We start from the raw sequence: 20838 nt of genomic DNA, 5'->3' as shown, positions 1-20838 counted from the left end.
GGGGGGGGGGGGGGGGCATCCTCGGCCAGGCTGTCCTGAGGCCAGTGGGCCAGTGCTGGGACTGCCAGGTGCCAGACTATCCCCTTCCTCATCTGTGTAAGGTTAACTCACCACCCAGAGAGGGAAGGGATGTTCTCATTTAGCTGACTCCTTACAGCAAGGGGCATCCCGTTTCCGGGGTAATAAAGCAGGGGACCAGAGTGCCCCTCGTGTGTGCCCTGTCTCAGGGGGCAAACTCAGGAGCTTCCCTCAGTTCATAGCGCGGCCTCCAATTCCACCCCCTCAAAAGAAACCATTTGAGAGACGATGACAGTGTCCTGCCCAGGACGGGCTGTGTCCATCTCCTGTTCTTGTCTCTTCCTGATGCCAGGGGCTGGGCTGGGCCTGCCCTGAATCGAGGGAGAAGCAAGGGAGAGGAACAAGCCTCTGTTCCCAAGTCCCTGGGGGGCCAAGCTTTTGCAGTGAATATTGGGAACCTTCCAGTGGTTTTATGTTTTGTGTTGTTTGTAAAGCTGCCATCTGACCAAGGTCTCCTGTGCACCAGTTGCCGGGGACAGGCAGGGAGGGGGGCAGGGTCTCTTGGGGTGATTTCTTTTCTTAACTAAGCATTGTGTGGTTTTGCCATTGTTTTGTAATTTTTCTTTTTTTTGCTAACTTATTTGGATTTCTTTTTTAAAAAACGAATAAAGACTGGGTGCTAGAAGAGTGTCCTGTGATGATGTGGAGGGAGGGGGTGCCCGCCACTCCTGCCCCTCCCCCTCAGTGGTGCAGACACACCCCCAGGGGGGCACAGGCCTGATAAAGCTCTAAAAGCAGCCGAGGCACTACGTTGCTGCTGGTCACCAGGTGCTGGGAACCCCAATCTTTTTTACCATTCTGAAGGGAGCTGGGTGTGGTCCACAGGCTGGGTGGACGCCGGATGGACAGACACCGTGTGAGACGTGGAGGAAACCCTGGCGAGCATTCTGTGGCACTCTTTCTTACTCACGGACACTGCGACCGTCTGTGTGCGCCATCTTAAATCCCAAAGGGGCCATTCCAACTAATGAGCATGCTCTGTGCCCAGCTCATCCCACAGCCAGCAGGCAGGGTTGTAGGGTGGGAATTTGCAGGGTTTCCCCTCCCTAATCCCTGCCTCTCCTCTGGTGTGACATTACCAGGAGTCCTGCAGGGAAGTGGGAGGTGATTAAATCAGCACAATTGGGGTCAGACACTGTCACTTCCTCACAGGCCAGCCAGCATGACCCCTCACCAAACGCTTCCTTCCATTCCTCCAGGCCGAGGAGGATTCTGGCCAGTGCCCACAGCTCAGAGGATGGCAGCAGTTCTGCCGGGGGGGAGGGGAGGGCCTCACAAAGAACAATCAGAGGGAGAGAAGCTGGGGTTTCTTCATACGGGATGCTATCTTCCAGCTCCCAGCTAAGGGGAGGTGGGTGGAGAACAAAGATTCTGGACAGAAATTACGTAAGGACTAGCTGGGGAGGTAGCAGGAGCTAGAATCTGAATGAATCATGAACATCTACTAAAGATTTTATTAATTCCAACTGCTTTAGGCTAAACTTGTCTGATTTATTCCAAATTATAAATTTCAGAATCATTACAGAAGTCTGGGGATTCACAGCATGGTACGCTGTAGCACCCACCCAATTCTTCGGGGCCCCTGACAATAGACAACCCTGTTTTACCTACCAGGCTCTGTGACCCATTCTGCAGGGTGCCCCTGGGCTCTGCTGGGCCATCTCTCCCACATCTGCCCTCCTGACTTGTTCTTGAAGAGGGTGGTCAACTCTTGGCTCCCAGAGTTTCTCCAGAAATTCTGCCTAAGGAAGAGAAGAAGGCGCCTCAGAGCAGACTCACAGACCGAGGTGAGGGTGCCGAAGGGAGAGGCCCCCCACCCGGGTTGTATTTGTCCCAAACAACCAGTCAGGGCTGGCCCTACTGGGAGTTACAAACTGGCCTAAGCTACCCCATCTGGGGGATTTTCTTCTCGAGTTGTGTCACCGTGTCTTACCACGTTGGAAGGGCTGGACAGGAATACCGATGTCATTTCTATGACTCTTAGCTCCACCTGCCTCACCACCCTTGGAGATGGGGAGAGCCACAAGCCCGAGTGCAACACCTTGGTTCTCAAATGTACATTCACTCCCTTACTATCCCCTGAGAATACTGAACTGCACATTCAAGGGGGATCTGCTCCCCTCAAGTTCATTCCCTCTGTCCCTGGCACCTCCCAAGCACCTGAGTGGATACAATCCCACCACCTTCCGTTGACTTGCTTCTCACTGAGGGGTTTGGTTTGGGGTGGCCATGAAGGGTGCTCATCTCTACTACAGAGCTGGTAGGCTCTGGAGTGGCCGCACATAGTTGTTAGGTTTATTCTTCTCTGTCACGTCAACTGGAAACTGAGGTTCATAATTCATAACCCGGTAAGAATGAACAGTCCTCAGCAAAGGCCATCAGGGTCAAGAATTCTCATCATCAGAGATGGCCACTGTCTACTCATTTCTTCTTCAATCTTTTCTTTTAATGTTTTTTTTATTATTTATTTCTGAGAGAGAGAGGCAGCGTGAGCAGGGGAGGGTCAGAGAGAGAGGGAGATACAGACTTTGAAGCAGGCTCCAGGCTCTGAGCTAGCTGTCAGCACAGAGCCTGACGTGGGGCTCGAACCCACAAACCATGAGGTCATGACGTGAGCCGAAGTCGGATGCTTAACAGACTGAGCCACCCAGGCGCCCCTCTTCTTCAATCTTTAAGTCTGTAAGCCTTCCACCAGAGAAACAAGCTTCTAGAATCTCACAGGTGTGAATAGCAAATGCTGCCAAATGGGAGCCCCAACCCTCACTCGTTATTTACACAGAATACTCAATTGTCATCGATGCACTGGGCCTTTCTTAAAATAAATGCTTAGCTTCACTATTAAATTACAGATAAGACTCCAATTAATGAATAATGAACGATGGTTATTTAGGGAAATTAGCTTCAATCCAGTCTCCAGTGGATGTACCTGCAATAAATCAAACCAGGTTAATCAAATGTTACCTCACAATGAACTCCAGGGAATGCACTCGAAAGAAAAGAAGAATTACTTGGAATTGGCATACCAGTTTTAAGAGTATAGGCAGGAACTTCTTAGGGTGTTTAGATAATTAGTGTGAACTTCAAGTACTATTTGTTGCCTCGAGCACTATTTGTGGCTTAGGTATCTAACTTCTCGAAGTACTCTACCTGGCAAAGTGGAAAACATTTTAAGTGCTGCACCTGGAGAGGAAGGGGGGGGGGACCACGGAGAGGGAGAGGAGTGGAGTCTCCTCAGCTCAGGTATCTGTTTCATGGATAAAACCCTACCCCCAAGATGTCACCCCCCCTTGGACTTGTCTGACTTCCTGGCTTCTGGGCTCCAGACTGGGGCAGAGATGCCTAAAGGTGGCTCAAACTCAGGAGAGACTAAAGGTTCCAGGTGAGGCTGGGGTCTTGGCTAAGGACCCATAGTCCAGGCCCAGATGGGAACCCCCAATCTCCACCCGGCAGCAATCCGGGCTGTGCCTCACCCCTCAGCCATAGGCAACAACCAGACCCAGGCTCTATGCCTCTCTCTCTGCCTGGAACATTCCTAGGGGAGGCAAAGAAAGGGTTCAGGCAAGAAATTGAGAATCTTCTTTCTTTTCTACAAATGCTGACAGAAACATGACTTTGGGGTCTCATCTCAAACTCAGCAGGTCTACAAGGAAACTCTCATTTCCACTTTCTCCATCCCAGTGGACGGCAACACTGGGATACAGCTTTCCGCCCAAAAATAGAAGTTTTTCTGAATTCCTTCAGATCTCATTCTGTGGCCAGCTGGTCACCAAGGCTGGTCGATTCTACCTTTTGTCATGGAGTGAGGGGTGGGCCCCCCGGTGGCGTGTAAACACTAGGCCAGCACCTTCCCTCACCTGTGTGCCCTCTCTGGGTCACAGGGCTGCCTTGTCCTCAACACCCTGTCATGTGCGCCCGTGGACTCTGCCATCCTGTACCACCAGTGTTTGGGACGGCATTGGCCTTGGGAAGGGTACACTGTATGATGCTGCTCTCGGGGAGTTCACAATTTAGGTGAGACGGAATACAGTCCAAAGGAGAACACAGGACCGAGCACCATAGGAGTGTGGCTTCGGAAGCAGTCACCCAGGGGCTCCCATATGAGTGTGGGTTTGAGAAAGGGAGCTGCAGGAGGCTTAGCCAAGGGGCAGAGGCTTGAGCTAACTTAAAAGAGAAGTACCAAAAAAATTAAAAAGTAAAAAATAAAAAGAGAGAGAAGCAAGTAACATCTAGTAAGTGGGAAGCACTCCCGGCACCGGGTCAGAACTTTTAATATACGTGTTGTAGTTAAGGACAGGGCACAGCACTACCTTCGGGACCTAGGTCTGTCCCTCACCAGCTGTGTGGTCTTAGCCTTAACAAACTCCCATTCTGCAAGATGGCGAGGGTAACACAGCACAGGGTTGTGGGGGCCAAGTGAGCGAGTACACTGAGCATGCTTAGAACAGCGTCTGGCACACCACCGTCCCCAGCAGTGTGGGGCTTTATTTAATAATCATCCTAAGAACCCTCTGAGATCAGGTTGGTTCGTTTATTCTCTCGAGTGTGTCTAGCGAGGGGATACGGAGATCAAGAAGACAGACCCGAGGGGCTCCCTCACAGCCCCGTGTGGGAAGAGACAAAGAGAGACGCCACACAGCTCGGTGGCTTGCAGGGTGCCAGTGAGCAAAGGGTTGTCGCTTCTCCAGTTCTGCCGGGGAGGGGCTGGTCATGCCTCCCAGGGGAGGCTCCAGGTGGCTCTGGAAGGTTCGCAGCTGCAAAGGCCAGAGGCACTCTTGCTGCCTTCTGGTGATGGGGCCCGAGGGGACACAGGTTTCTGAGGTGGGCGGACTCAGAATGGTGAGAGAAGGTGGGGGAGGGGGGAGGGTGTCCGGAGCCAAGTCACAGGCAGCCTGTGATGCCACATGGAGGGGGTGGGCCTCTGACCTACAGGCCATGGGGGCCACTGCAGTGTGAGCCCAGGGGTGATCCCAAGCAGGGGGCCCATAGCAGCGGCAGCCCTGGGGGCCGGGGGAAAGGGCACAAGCCAGGGGAGTGTGACCAGGTGAGTAGAGAGGGAGCAGAAGGAATAAATCAGGTCCAGCATCGGGGCTCCTCACTCCTTTTCCTCAACTCCCCTGCCACAAACAACCTGACCGCTAACCTCTAGCAACCCCACGGTTATGTAAGTAAACAGAAGTTACTGATTGTAGGTTTTTAAAACTCTGTTGACTTCCTAGAGGAGCACGGCCCTCAGGACTGTGGAAGGAGCTGGACGTGTCAGCTGAACCCTAAGTTAAAAAAAGACCAGAGCCATGTGTAGGTTGTCTTAAAACCACCAGGTTGTTTATTGGTACGCACACACTCACACTCCAACGGCCCCGCACACCCATTCGTGATGCACTGGGCCAGTACAGTACTGAGAAGGGAAGTGACAAGATATGGGAGGCTGGTGAGGGGGCTTCGGGTCACCGGTGACTCTCCAGATAAAAAATACATGGACTGAGAGGCAAGGGACACACCAAGACAACAGCCTTCCATCACTCAATGGATCAGTTCTCCTGTCCATCACCTCCCTGCGATATGTCCCCAGATGCCCCTGAAGAGACCCAGGTACACAGCCAACCATGACATGGTCAAGTTGCAGAGGAGACGATGGGGCTGCATCTCCCACTTAGCTGGTCCATCAAAAGTCCCCTGACGCAGTCAGATGGCTTTGTGATCCCCAGCTCCACCAATCTTAGGGAACTGGGATGCCAAGGGGGAGAGGGGGAGTATATTCTCCATAATCTTAACATCCCAAGGATAGAGGCTTTTTTTTCTCCATCCAACTCATTTTCTGCTCAAGAACGCCTCCAGGTCCATCTGCAGCTGCCTGATGGACAGGGAGGGCAAGGAACAACCAGGGAAAACAAGGGCAGGTGGGCGCCTTGCCCACACCTGGGGGAGCCCACCCGGCCCCGCCACCGGTGGACCTCTGCTCTACCGAAAACCAGCAGAGGGCTCTGAGCCCTGGCGCTGCCCCAGGCTCCATCACCCCTGTGGGCCAGGGTGCTCTGACCCACTAGCCCACCTGCTCGCCGAGCCCCTGCTCGGAACCCAAGTCGATCAGGTTGCAAACCGGCTGCTCAGCCACCTATAGGAGAGGAACTGGCACCCCTCCAGGAAACATGCTCCAGACACGGGTCCTCTCCTCTCACTTGGATGAAGCCCTGGGTTCTATCAGCTTCCCCTGAACTTGGGTCCCAAACATGTCCAGGCATTTTGGCAGGATTTGAGGAAGTGGATTAAGAGGGGTCTCTTGGGAATGACATTCCAACCAAACCAGGACCTGTTTCCCCCAGCCCCGGCGGCCGCCGTGCGGCTGAGGAAAGTGATGAAAGTGGTGGAAGCTGGGTGGGTCTCAGGAATTTCTGGAGGAAGCAGGCCCTGCACAGCAAGAGAGCCCTGAACAAGGGTTGGCTGATTTAGGGGCAAGCAGGAGAGTGAGGACCTTCATCAACACTGGCTCTCCTGGACTCACTAAAGAGGAAGCTTTATTTTCTTCCCAAGGGATCAGGGGAAGAGAACCCCCGACTACGTTTTTCCCAAATCTGACTTGAAGGTCAGGGTATCTTCAATCCACCCACTGGGTATATTCTTAGGAGCTGGATTACTAAATGGGGTAGAGGGGGGAGAGCAAGGGAGGGGATGCTGAGCAGAGTAGACAGTGCATGGGTAGCTCTCTTCTGGCCCAGAGCCAAGACCCCACACAAGCCCCCAGCCCTGCCGCAGCAGCAACTCCACCCTACCGCTGGGGCAGGAGGCCTACTACTCTTTGGGCTTAAGTCTACCACAGGCCATTGGCTCTCTGTCCAGCTGACCTGCCTGCACTCCTTACGGGGTGTGAGGGCTGAGAGTTTCCCCATCCTTACCGTTGGCCCAAAGCTCAGGGGCCCATGTCTCTCAGAGTCTTCCCCAGCTCACATTTGGGATGCATCATAAGAGCCCCGAATCACCCCCTTAGGCTTCCTCCTCCCCAGCCTCACCATCTGAAGAATAATGGGGCTTCCGGCAGCCCTACCCAGCCCCCAAAGACCATCTGGAGACAGGAGCTGCTGTTGTGCCGATGAGGTGGGAAAAGAGGGGTGATGCTGGGGGTGCTCTAACCAGAGGTCAGACAACCGGGATGTGCACAGGGACCAGAGGCCCAACAGCCTGAGCAAGGCAGAGTCCGAAGTGCCATTTTCTTGAAAGGGCCATCCTCAGCCCTCAGCACGGCATCCTGGTATCTGGTGGAGGTCGCAGTCCAGACCAGGCTAGGCCCAGAAGAGGGAGGATGAAGTCACAACCCCGCCTGGGCTGCTGCTGTCCTGTCCCTTCTGCAGAATCCCAAGCACGGACAACCTCGAGTCCCAGCCACAGCCACAAGAGACTCACAAAGGACACACGGTGGGACTCAGGGTAGTGGGATGCCGAGGGGGTGGACGAGTATATTCTGAGATCCAGGGCAACTGGAAAGTCACGACGAGACTAGGAGCCGCGAGAGGACCAGGGAACGAGCAGGAGGGGCCAGGGCCAGCCGAGCCTGCGAAACCCAGATGCTGGCCCTGGGGGCCGTGGCTAGTCCCGGAAGGCGGAGAGCATGTGTCCGTAGAGATAGTGGGAGCGAGCTGAGAGAGACAGAGAGAGACAGAGAGATGCATTGCGCGGTGAGCTGGGAGTCTCCCCGGGGGTCGGGGGTGCAGGCATGCACAGCGAGCTGGCAAGCGCCAGGCGCCCGGGCGGCGGCGGCGGCGGCGGAAGCGGGCAGGGCAAGCCGGGCAGGAGCGCGCGAGCGGGGGCCGGCGGCGGCGGGGCGGGGGCGTCCGGCCCGGGCCCGGCCCACTTACCCCGCGCCACGGGCACACCCCCGGGAGAGCCGGGGCGGGAGGGGGGTCAGCAGGAGTAGGTCCGAACCGTGGAAGGCTCCAGTCTCTGCGCCCCCGCCGTCCCGCCTGGGAGGAGTCGGCGGCCGCGGGAGAACACAGAGCGGCGGTTAGTGCGCGCGCTGCGGAGGCCCGGCCGCCGGCCCGGCGGCAGCGTTAGTGCAGCGGCGCCCGCAGGCCCCTCCGGCGGCCCGGCACTCACCCTCCGGCGTGATCTTCTTCGGCGGCGCGGGCGGCGGCTGCAGCGGCCCCAGCGTGGCCACGCGGAAGGCGGCCGGCAGCGTCTCGGCCGAGGCGGCGCCGAGCAGGCCGCCGTGCGGGTCCCGCGGCCGGAAGCGCTTCCTCCAGGACGGCGCGCGCCGGAACACCTTGTCCTCGCCCTGCACGGGACACGCAGAGACCCTCACTCCCTGCCCGCGGGAAGGGCGCGCGCGGCGCTTCTAGGGCTGCCACTCCCGTCCCACTTGAAGGCGGGGGGGGGGGGGGGGGNGGGGGGGGGGGGGGGGGGGGGGGAAGCAAGGCCACCTCCTCTTTCTGGCCCTGACTTTCCGTCGTCAGTAAAAAATGAACGGGGCCAAAGTAGAGGATGCCCAGGGGTCCAGGGGGATTCAGATTCCTTGTCTCCAGGTGAGGTGGGGTCCCCTCTGGTCAGACCCGGCACCATCCTGCAGCTGAACTGTTTCCCTGCCCACCCCCGTCATCTCACACTGGGCTGGGGATGCCCACTGACCTTTCAAGTTCTAGCCTCGCACCATGGGGCACCGAGCAGCCCCCACCCAACCCCTCGTGCCTTCACTCTGGCTGCAGCCCAGGGTGTGCTGGAAACGCACCGGGCCAAGAGTCAGGAGACCTGACTACCATTTTTACTAGCTATGTGTCCCTGGGCAAGTTAAGTGACCTCTCTGAGCTTCTGTTTTTGTAGCCATAAAATAGGAAGAACATTATCTGCCCTCTTTCTCAGGCTGCCTCTCCCTAATGGGATCAAGTGAGAGCATTCTGTGACAGCGATGGGCCAGGTGGATGGCGGACCAGAGGCAGGCTCCTCCAAAGGAGGTGGTGGGCCATCTGCCAGCCGAGTCTCCAAACGGTCTCTGCCAAAGGGCAGCCAGAGCCAAAACCCTACAGGATGCTGCACAGGCCTCCCCATCCCATCCTGAAGAGCTCACTTCCACCCTGCTTGGCAGCCATGTCTAATCTCCCCCGCCCCCCACCCCCAAGCCAATGGTGTTCTCAGAACTGTACTGGCAGAGAGCTGCGGGAGGAACGGGAGACACGAACCTACCAGTTCTGGCCTCAACAACACCCCAGCCCTAAGCCCCTTTGTTGCTTGTGCACTAAGGAGCCAAAGCCTCCTATCTGCCACTTCTTGGCACCACGTACCTCTGTCCCAGCACCCCCGCTGGTGTCATTTTGTCATGTACTTCTGGGATTACAGTAGAACCTTGGGTTGAGAGTAACTTGTTCTGCGAGTGTTCCGCAAGATGAGCAAACAATTCTAGTAAATTTTAACTTGACAAACAAGCAATGTCTGGCAACAGAGTAGTACAGGACACCAAAAGTCACGTGATCACAACTGAGCCAGTGGTTCTTGAAATTTGCTTTGATATACACGTGCTTTGGATGACAAGCATGTTTCCAGAATAAATTCTGCTTGAAAACCAAGATTTTACTGTATTCTATTAATCTCTCTCTCTCTCCTCTTTCCACTTCCCTCCCTCATCTCTCTCCCTCTCACCGTCAAACTCTGCCCTCCATGGCACAGACACCATAATCTTTTTAGTTCCAACTAATGCGTCCCCAGCCCCAGGGTAGTGCTCGGGAACACTGTAGACACTCAATAAATATTTGTTAAATGAATGGATGGCAGCTGGCTTCCTATGCAGGCGTCCCATCCCTGAGTTCATCATGAACTTTCCTCATCATTTCTGTCTGGCCCATGATCCTACCCTTAATCTAGCCCAGAGTGGTTTCTCTCTTTCTGTCTCCCTCCCCCCCCCCCCTCTCCATTTCCACCTTCAGCCAACCGTAAGATTTCTGTATCATTTGACCCCTAACAGATGTTCTTCCTGCTCCCCTCCTCTTTTTCCTTGAGTCCTGCTCCCCATGTAAGGAGAGAGCTGGATGCAGCCCTTCAGGGTCTTGAAGCTTGAGAGGAGAAACTGAGAACCAGAATTGACAGAGGAAACAAGAGACAGCTCAAGGTTGCTGACGCTGTGCTAGATGGCTAGACAGAAAGCAGTTTCCCTGGATCTCTGACCTCCCCTGTGCCCACCACCACCAAATCCTGCCTTATTCCCAGAACCTGGCCTTCAACTTTATGCTTCCTGCAAGAATCAGTCCTCTGCAGCCCCACACCTAGCGGCATCCCAGCACTCCCGCTGTGCTGCCAAGATGACATCACCTCCTCAGTAACCCCACCCTGGTGTCTGAAGCTGGAGGGGCTGGCTAGCTCCACATGCTTCTAGGACGCAGCAGGATGTGGGGGAGAGATCAGGGATCAGGCACACTTTTGCTGTAGTCCTAGTCTGCCATGTATCACCTTGTGACCGAAGGTAAGTTACCTCTTTGAGCTTAATTCCTCATCAGTCAGAGGGGATGGTAACCTGCCCCACATGACTACTGTTAGCATAAAATGAGATGCCTGTCACCACTAAGAAAGTTTTTATAAGGCTTGAAGGAATAAACAGCTTTCTAACTAGAAAGCACTGCACTAAGACATATAGGAGTCATTTTTCTAAACAGCATCCAAGAAGGTAAAGACCCTAGGTGGGTGGGAAATAAGAGGAGGGTCCCCAGGGCAGGGGCACTGGGAAAATTAAGACCTCTGAGGGTGGGGACAGCTGGTGGGGTCTGGCAATTTATCTCCTTGACAGGAATACGTACACATGTACACACGTGTGTACGTGTGTGTGTGATTATACATATATATAATGTATGTGTGTATAAATAATAACACACTCCATATTTCAAGGTTCCTCTGTGAAGAACACACCCCTCCACAAATTCCGGGTAATCCTGAGCGTGTCCCATCTACTGAAGCAGAGCAATCATTCCACAAAGGTGGATCTTAGCCCTGGCCAACCCAACTAAGAAAAACTAATTGATAGGTAGGTGACACTAATGGTGTCCCCAAAAAGAGGCCCACTAGTCTAAACTGGTTGGGAAAGGGGTGTGTAGAGAGGGAAGTTACACAGACAACAGAGATCAGAAGAACTAGATCGGATTGAAGATGCAGAAGCTAAAAATAAATAATCTGGGCTCTTTTTTAACTTGTTTGGAGCCAAGACAGCCAAGTCGGACCCGACCAGCAAAAGCAAAGAAGGTTGGTGATCAAACGAGAGTAAGGAGGAAGGGAAGGAGGAAGAAAGGAGGGGGAGAAGGGAGGGAAAGGAGAGAGGAGGGCTGAGGAGGGGGCTGCACCCTCAGGAAACAGGTAACCAGGTAACAGGTAGGCATCTCCAATGGGAGCATTAGAGCTCAGGACATCCAGGTCTTGGGGGACACAGTCCAGCCTAAACTCAAGGGACAGGCTGACAAAACCCAGGTGAAAGGCTGTTTTTTCATAGAACCAAGAAGAGGCCAAGAGATGAGGATATTAACGTGGTATGAAGGTAACTCAGGAGTAAAACTGGAGAGGAGGCAGTGATAGTAAACGTCCAAGCCAGTGTGTCAAACTGCACTGCGGAACAAGCGAGCAAGCCTGTCGTTCAAGGACCTCAGCATAACCTGCCTCCAAACCACCACACTGTGACAGGATGGGCATCCTAAAAAGCAGGCTGGGGTCATGCTGTGCCAATAGCACTGAGATATGGGGTCTGAGAAATGGAGAAAAAGGCATGATCCCAAGGAGATGGCCTATCCGGGAACCTCTGATCCTGCGTGGTTAGGACAGTGGCAGGGCAGAGTTGGAAGATGCTAGAAGTACAACATATAGAAGTCTTTAGTTTTTGTACAAGGAATTTCATGGAGACTCCTCTAGGCCTGGTGCTAGGCCTCACCCTGCCCCCCTCCCCAACTCCCTGACACCATCCACATTCCCTCGAGCTCTTCTCCCTTAGGCCACCCCACCAATGATGGGCCCAAGGAAGGCACAACAGGAATTTCAACCCAACTAACCAACAATGGCCAAATCCAAAGGCCCCTAATTTATAGCCAAGTACTCACATCATCCAGTTTCCGGTCTGTGCCCAAGGCCAGCAGGTTGTTGAACTCTCTTTCCATCACCTGGCGTGCCTAGAAGGTACAAGAGGGAGAGGTGGGAGGGGCATAGTCAATGACCTCTAGGCCATCTTGCTCCCGTTTTATCGGGGCCCTGCCGGAGGCCGCGCCGGCTCCGACGGGTCCAGGGGTCCCTGAAGGATGGACGGTGTCGGCGAAAGAGAATGAGAGAGCCCCGAGATCCTTTCTGATCACCAGGCAGGCATCTCTGTCCTGTCGGTTTTGGTGTCTTTATTTATAGGTTAAATGATAACATGACATCAGAAAAAGGAATTTTTACAATGGGTAGCTCTTTGTGATAAGATGCTTTGGAAAGTGTACAGAAGCAGGTTTTACAGAAATATTCTTGCAGAACTATTCCAATTATAGTGAGGTTAAGTAAATCTTATAACTAAAGAATTAACAGGGTATTCTTAGTAAAAGACAGGATACATATGTGTTCTAAGTTAATAACCCTAAGGTTAGATCATAGGTTAAGTGTATAGATGGGCTAAGAGTCATTCTGTCTGACTCTCAAATGTGTGTTTTTGAGTTGGTTAATAAGTTGTTTGTGGAAACCTATTTGATGTCGAATGTGTGAACACCATGGAGGCCCTAAAAGTGTCAGCCTTTTGTTTGTGGGTAATATTTTAGCTACTCTTATCTATCCTCATCCCAGCCGCCTGTAAGGGAGGGTGTTTGCAGAAAGTAGGCCTCGGGGAAGGGACTGCCCTACATCACCAATTAGGAGAAGGTGTAAGTATTAACTTAAGTTCTGCCCTTATCTGTACCTTAACTCTAAATTAGGCTCTTTGTCTCGGGGCCAGGCTCAGTTGTAACTCTTGTGTTCTTAACCCCCTAAGTCTTGGATCTGCAAGGCCCTCAGGAAGAGCCTTTTGACAATCATCCGTAGAGCTTTCATCTAGAATCTCTTTTGTAAAGGCAGGAATATGCTTTTCCTTATGAGGTATCTGTGTTCAGAATATGGGTCTGATATGGAATATTGTGAGGCCTGGTCAATACCAGCACAACATGAGCCAGTAGTAGCAGGAGATACCAGTTTTCATTTCTCATGGCAGTAGCTGTGCAAACACTGCCATTTCCTTGCTGTGACTGCCATCCATAGAGGCCGGTGCGGCTCCCGGCAGGGCCCGAGGACAGAGATGGGGTTTTCAGTGCATTTAACCCGTGAGCCCTGATGCTGCTTCAAGCAAACCTCAGAGCCCCCTTGGAACCGACACTGTAAACCTCAGCATTCTTTCATATGGAGCACATTAGGAAACAGTAATTTTGTACAAAGTAGGACCACAGAACACATGAGTGCACAGGCTTCCCTTACTGGGGGAAAACCCCATATTGTGTTCATGAGGGAAAATCCTGCCTTACTACCTTTCTCAAGGGATAAATGAGCGTGTAGACCACGAATAAAAAGGATTTGGCTTATTGAGATTAAAGAAATGTATTTGATAAGGCTCCACATGAAAAATTTAAATTAGGAGGACGGCTACATCACAGACCTCGGTGGCCCTTGGACTGACTATGCGTACAGGCCTTCACTAAGCCTCCCAGGAGCCTTACCCAGCAGGTGATTTGGAAACGCCAAAAACAATGAAGTTTTCAGAAAAACTGCCCCCAGATATTTGTAACCACTGTTGATGAAGAATTCCACGTTGGGTCAGCTCCCACTTCCTCTCATAGTGGAGCTAAACGCAAGAGTCGTGAAAAGCAGAAAGGTTGAGCAAGCACCGGAGGGGTCTCCTGCTGTTCTTTCCAAATACATCACTAGCCACAAACCCGGACACATTTAGAGACAGGAGACAAACGACAGAGAATAACAAGCCCACTTCCGGGTGGGAAATGCTAACTGTGGCGCTTCATACGGACTGTCTCCGTCAGTGTTGAGAACGTAATATTCTCATAAAGTGATGGGAAAGGAGAAGCATAATACATTTCCAAGTATCCAGATGACACTGCTCCTCTGGGTAGTGAAAGGTGAGGATGACACTTACAAACATCAGAAACATGTCCCAGAGCTGTGAGAGCAGGTGAGAAAGCAGATGAGGTTGGAGGTGGGCGTGTACAGAAAAACTGTGTAGGGGGAGGGGAATCCCAGCTCTTCTTAGAGAACAGGGGATGGGGCACCTGGGTGGCTCAGTTCCAACTTCAGCTCATGATCTCATGGTTCGTGGGTTCAAGCCCCGCGTCGGGCTCTGTGCTGACAGCTAGCTCAGAGCCTGGAGCCTGTTTCAGATTCTGTGTCCCCCTCTCTCTCTCTGACCCTCCCCTGTTCACGCTGTCTCTCTCTCTCTTAGAAATAAATAAAAACATTAAAAATTAAAAAAAAAAAAAAAGAGAGAGAGAGAGAACTGGGGATTTGTGCACTCCATTCCGACCAGTCGGAGGGGTCACTGCCGAGAGCCTATGGGACACACCGGCCCCATATGCTGCCAAATCCCCCAGAGGCCAACACGCCGCCTGGCATTACAGGACCACACAGCCCTACCCTCACACGAGCCAAAATGCATCTGCTCCCGGAATAGCTTGTGCGGCTCTAGTGGCTGAATTTCAAGAGACCTGACAGCTGCAACCAGTCCAGACAGGGGCGGCTAAAATGATCAGGGCACGGAGGCGAGTCTATATGAGGAAAGCCTAAAAGAATTAAGACCACTCCGTCTGGAAAGACAAAGGCTTGAGCCCCGAGGCAACACAATCAGGGTTTATGAAATCACAAAAGGTGAGGACGGGTCAAATACACATACCCTCACCAAACCTAGTAACTTAGGATGAGGCCGTTCCCTTCCCCAGGGGGAGCCTGATGGGGGCACAATTTGGGACAAATAAAATCAGGAAGCACTAACCACAACAGGTAGTAGTACTTCTGGAGTCCATTACCCACAAAAAACGAGAAAGGCCAAACACATAAATAAGTTCAAGAGAGTTTACATACAGTCTTGGATGACAGCTCCCTAATAATTATGAACTGTAATTTAAGGAGATGTCTAATCATTTGAGCTGTTGACAGGGAGACACACGCCTGGCACAGAGAGGCTCTGGGCTGTGTTATTTAGCATATTTAGCTTTCTCAAGCCTCGGAGCCCAGGAGCAGATCTCTGGGGTGGGAGACAAAGGAGACATGGGCGCTCTGATCCCTTCAGACCCCAGGCCTTTTCTCCCCTAAGAAAAGGCAGGTCAGACAAGCAGAGTGAGAAAAAACAGTGTCACTGGGTGTTGTATGTAAGTGATGAACCAAGGGAATCTAACCCCAAAACCAAGAGCTCACTGTATACACTGTCTGTTAGCCAACGTGACACTAAGTTACATTAAAAATAAATTATTTATAAAAATTAAAGAAGAGTGTCAAATGCAAAGATGGGGTTGGGCGGGGATTAACAGCATTCTGGGCCCGGGCTAGGTGTGCTGTATGTAAAGGATGCTTGCTCCCTAGGTGGCCTAGTTATGCACAGGGATCACTTGGAGGTTTGAGGACACTCTGATCCCCTCATAGACAGGCCCCAGAACAGACCCCCAACAAATCTGTAAACCTGTACGTGTGGGCAGGGGGTAGAGCCGGAGAGTCAGGCAGAGGGGGAGGCTGTGATTAAGACTGACTCGTGACAAGGATGCCCACCTGGGTGTTCTGTGTGGGGATCTGGAGGACCAGGGCCAGTGTGTTGTGGTCAAAGTTCTCATCCAGGGCCAGCAGGGCACCGTGCACACCGCTCTCCTGCAGATTTCCTGCGTAATCCCGGAGCCCGATGGACTGGACCCAATGAACCACCTGGTCGTTGGTCCAGACCAGCACATCTGGAGGGCGGGGCAAGAAAAGGGTTAGGAAGAGACCGTAGGTGTGGCCACACCCCCTCCAGGGACCAAAACAGGCTTCCCTGGACCCAGAGCTCCAGTCAACCCTGCTTTCTGTCTCCTCTCTGTCCTCCCTGGCACCTGGGCTCCTGGAGAACCAGCACCACCTCCCTCCATCCCTGCCAGCCTGTAGGACTCAAGGGTCAGGCCAGCAGGCTCCTGGCTTTCTCCCCAGAGCCCTTGGCTGGGCCGCCCCCTGCCCCCAGGCAGGAACGGTCCTCTTATTTTCCACCTTGGAAGAGAATTCTAAGACTTGTCTCTCTTTCCTGCCCAGTGCCACCCAGGTCACCCAAGTTCTGTGAGCACTTTCCCATGCCAGCCCATGCCAGTCCAAGGGGATTCACTGGTGGTGGCCATTGTCAGGGGGTAGGGTGGGGTTACAGGTGACTGGGCAGGGCTTTTTCTTCACCAGATGACAACGTCCTTTGCGCATGGACTATGTCTCCCTCATCACACACCTGAGCTCCCCGGAGGTTTGGAGGCTCCCTGAGGTACAGAATGCCCCCTCTCCCCCCACTCACCCAGGGCAGGGGGCAGGGAGGCAGGCATCTGCTCCCCCAAGGCTGCTCCCATGTCTTTCAGAGGAAGCACGCTGAGCCTGCTAAGCTTACCCTTGATCTCATGCTGGCTTTCCTCTCGCCTTTTCTCCAGCTCCTTTCGGTCATAATTCAGCCTCTTCAGACACATGATGCCATACTGAAGACTGGTTCTGCAGGTACACAGCCCCCCTGAGCCAGAGCCTCAGTGGGGCCACATTCCTGCCACCTCTGTCCTACATCCAGCACTGGCCACAGCATGTCCAGGCCTGCGTCTTCCAGCACAAAAAGCACCCCAATCCACTCACCCTCCTCCTTTTCCCAGGGCTTGCGTGTGATCCAGCCCAAAACTACTTCCCCTCCTCTGCCTACCCCATGTCCTCCCTCTTGGCCAGGATGTTGGCCTGACTGATAGAAATTCTTTGAATGAAACAACATTCCCCCTCTCACCCCAGGCACTGGAATGACCCTACAGATATCTGACCCATAAAAACAGGATCCTACAGAAAGATCCGTACAGATATTTCTTTGTATTGCCATTTCACTCAGAGTCCTTACAGTGACCTACACGTGCTACATAATTTGCCCCTGTACAGTGATACCTCTGTTCTTCCTCAAACACAGCAGGCACACTTAGCCTATGTGCCTCAGGGCCTTTGCACTAGCTGTTCCTTCTGCCTGGAACACTCTTCTCCTAATCTGCTGCATGGCTCACCCCCTGTCTCCTCGAAGTTTCTGCACAAATGTCATCTTCTTACTTCAACGCTCACCTTGTCCACCTGATTTAAAACTGCAACACCACCATCACTACCCCCAGCCCATACCCCCAATCCCCCTTATCCTGGTCTAACCTTGGTCTATTTTTTTTTCTAGACTTTTTATCTGTTCACATACTTTATATATAGAATATATATATGGTTCCTTGTCTATCCCTCCCAGTGAGTATGTAAACCCCACGAGGGCAACTCTGTTTTGTTCACTGATATTTCTCAAACCCCTAGAACAGCATCTGGTACTTAGTGAACACCATAAATGCTTAATGAATGAAATGAAATGGTTCACAGAAAGTGTTAAAAGTACTTAAACAGTACCAGGTGCATAGTAAGCATTCAATACATAATAACTAAGCCAGACCAAGAACCATCGAGTCTGCAGGTTAGATGGGACCCCCCAGGCCACTGGTCCAAGTTCCTATCTCATGCAGGTGTCACCTGTGTACCATCCTTCTGAGTAGTATGAACACCTGGGCCTGACATCTCTGATGACAAGGAACTCACTGCCTCCTGAGGCAGCTCATTCCACCGCAGGCAACTTCCATAGTAATGTCCTACCTTAACTTGAACACCACTTGTCATACAGCCTCTCTGGGTTTTGTCATCTATCACATGGAGGAACAGACGTTCCCTCCAAACTCTATTTTGTGGCCACTGCTTTGTGAAATTAAGTTTTGCTGCTGGCTCCCTTCTTCTCTCCCCCCTCAGCTCTACCCAGGCAGCCCTGCTGCCTCGAACAATCCCTCACGGCTCACAGACACCAGTTCTAGGAATTCTTTTCTGGCCCAAGGCACCCAGTCATTGCTCCAGCCACTGGTTTAAGCCTGGGTCCGCGGGAGGCGGCAGGAGCACACGCAGCTCCTAACTAGAAAGGCCTTTTGTCTCCTTCCAATCCCGCGGGCTATAATTTTCAGTCCGGTTCCTACGACTTTCAAAGCTGTTGCATAGAAGAGCAAAACTTTAAAGTCAGATCAACCTGGGTTTAAATGCCAGCTGGGCCACTCCCCAGCCTGGTGGCCCTTGGCACACGTGAGATGAGGTCCCCCCTCTCCTGCTGGGCTGCCGTGCGCCTTATAGGTGATCACGCGTGGAAGGGCTTAGCCCAGTCCCTGGAACATCCGGGCACTCAGCAATGGTTCCACCGTCAGAAGAACATTCCTGATGCTGTGTGTGCTGCTTCTCCTCTGAACAGCCACCTCTCTAGGAAAACTGCTCAACAGAACACTACGCTTTCAGGGAAAAGCGCTGAGTTAGGTGTGAAGAAAAAAGGATATTGGCCCCATTCTGTAACCACCTGGCTGAGGGACCTGGTGACACTCCATTAAAAGGAGAGTTTTGAAATATCTTTTTCTCATCATAGTAATTATGATTTAAAATAATTTTTAAAGACGTAAGAACACGCTTTATGGAATGTTAGGTGGAATAAAAGCAGGTATACACATAGCTGAAGCAAAGGACGTGGATGTGCTTTAGGATCCCTTAAATACTCGAGATGTGGAGCTGAATCTGGAACGATGAATGCAGGCTGAGGCTCTCCTGGGGCCTGGGCAGAGGGTCGCCAGGCAGACTTCCATAATGCTGGGTGGGGCCGAGCAGACTGATCCTCCAGCGGCCCAGGGACATCCCAGCTGGCAGGGCAGTGGCCCTTCTCTCCGCAGCCCTATCAGTCGTTGACAAGGGGACAGGTGCAGCCAGGCCCGGCAGCCTCCCGGACCCACCAAGATAGAAGATTCTCTTTCAGCCCTGAGAAGGGGTGGGGGATGGCAAGGGAGATCACAGTAGAAAGTTCCAGCATCGAAGGCTCTGCAGTGTGGTGGCAAGAGGGCCAGACTTGGTGTCAGGAGACTTGCACTCAGCTGTCATCCCAGATGCTCCTTCCTGTGCCTCAGTTTCCTCATCCATAAAATGAGGAGGTTAACTAGATCCCTCATGCATTTAACCTTCCATGGTTTATGAGTCAGAGAGACCAAGGGACATTCAAGGAGCCCCAAGAGAAGCTAGAAAAGCCACACGCTCCCAGCCCCAACATTTGTCCCATAACCCTCTCATTCGCCGGGGTTGGAACGCCAGCTGTGCCACCTTCCAGCTGCGTCGCACTCAGAACACATGAGATGGGCTCATACCTCTCCTGCGGGGCGGTGTAGGCATTAATTAAAGGTAAAAGACAAAGAACGGGGCTCAAACAGCGACCTGTGCGATTTGACTTCCTAACAACCCTTGACCCCTGGAACCTCAGCACCCACCTTGCTTCCCACCCCAAGTGCCTACTGGGGTCGAGCACGGAATGCAATGAGTGAAGCGGGCCCTGGAGCCTGCGTCTACCTGTCTCCGAAGGGCCGCCACCGCCCCCAGCCCCAGCTGGCTGTCCCCAGGCTGGAATGTATCGACACATTTTCCAATTTTTTTTCAGAGGAGCCAGACATCCAGAATCTTGTGTAAAATCTCCTCGTGTTTGAATACTGGCAACTAAACTCATAATCTTTAAAATACCGTGTCAGCCAAACACGACACATCTGTGGGCCAAACGCCGCCCACGGGCTGCCAGTTGGAGACCCCTGCCACAGACACTTGTGAACAGAAGACCTTTTGCGCGAGGGGGAGGAGAGAACTGGATGGCGTCCTGGATAAAAGGGCGTGGGCTCAACGCAGAGAAGCTCAGATCTGGGGTGCAGGCAGGACAAGGGCCCAGAAAGACCCTCCCTCTTAAACACCTAAAGTGGACACTGGTTTCAGGGGGTGGCTTCCCAGGGAAAACGGAGAGAACGCGGCAAGCCCGGAGAAATGACATTCAGAGCCAGGAGGGGCACTCTCCCAGAAAGTGAAGCTAAGGAAAACTGACTTTCTGTGTCTTAAGGGCTGGAGGTGAGAGGACGGAACCCCCCTTCAAACTGCAGAAGGAGACAAGGACCTGGCTTTCGCAAGGGAGAGGCCTCCTGGCGCCCAGACAGGTCACGTGGAGGCACCCATACTCCCAGAGACAGGCCCCCGGGGCTGGGGGGAGACCCGTGCCGGGCTCTAGCCTTGCTCACCGGTGGAAACTGTCCACCATCTTCAGATGGACGCGCAGGTCCTTCTTGGTGAGGTGGTCCAGCATGCGAGCATCCACCAGGCACTCCATGAAGTAGCTGCGGTACTGGGGCAGCCCCAGGCTGGGCAGCCATTCGTTCCCGATCCACTCGTGGTTCATGTCCCCGTAGGCCAGGGTCTGGGGAAACAAGGCAGAGGAGCTGTAGGCGAGGAAGGCAGTGCCAGCGAGCCGCGGCTGGCATATCTACTTGAGAGAAACATCACTCCATCCTCCACGGCAGGTTATTTTCACTAAGAAGCTGGGAGTGGTAGGAGGTGGGGATTTTAAATGGAACTTTTTAAGATCTCAGAATGATATGGTTCCACTCATGGATCAATTATCTACACTAATGAACAGAAGCAACTATCCAGGCAGCAGATAATATGAAGTCCTTCCTGTCGACTCAGGAACGCATTTGTGGTATTGTGTGGCAGACCTGCCTT

The 20838-nt window shown here is 53.0% G+C and overlaps 1 protein-coding gene across 2 annotated transcripts in view; it reads right to left on the bottom strand.

The window, feature by feature from the left end:
* Positions 1-5378: 5378 nt before the first annotated feature.
* PPFIA4 (PTPRF interacting protein alpha 4) overlaps positions 5379-20838 on the bottom strand; it is a 39762-nt gene continuing 24302 nt past the window's right edge. For both annotated transcript variants that reach the window (XM_039227597.1, XM_039227598.1), the window contains 6 exons: positions 20358-20533; positions 16631-16728; positions 15787-15962; positions 12126-12194; positions 8164-8341; positions 5379-7706 (listed from right to left, as the gene is read on the bottom strand). In XM_039227597.1, the coding sequence (XP_039083528.1) occupies positions 7657-7706; positions 8164-8341; positions 12126-12194; positions 15787-15962; positions 16631-16728; positions 20358-20533 (747 nt within the window). In that variant the 3' untranslated portion in view covers positions 5379-7656. The remainder of the gene's footprint in view (positions 7707-8163; positions 8342-12125; positions 12195-15786; positions 15963-16630; positions 16729-20357; positions 20534-20838) is intronic.

Source organism: Hyaena hyaena, unplaced genomic scaffold (assembly GCF_003009895.1).
Source record: "Hyaena hyaena isolate Hyena2069 unplaced genomic scaffold, ASM300989v1 scaffold_28, whole genome shotgun sequence".
In the NCBI taxonomy this organism is placed as follows: Eukaryota; Metazoa; Chordata; class Mammalia; order Carnivora; family Hyaenidae; genus Hyaena; species Hyaena hyaena.
This window is presented reverse-complemented; position numbering and strand designations above follow the sequence as displayed.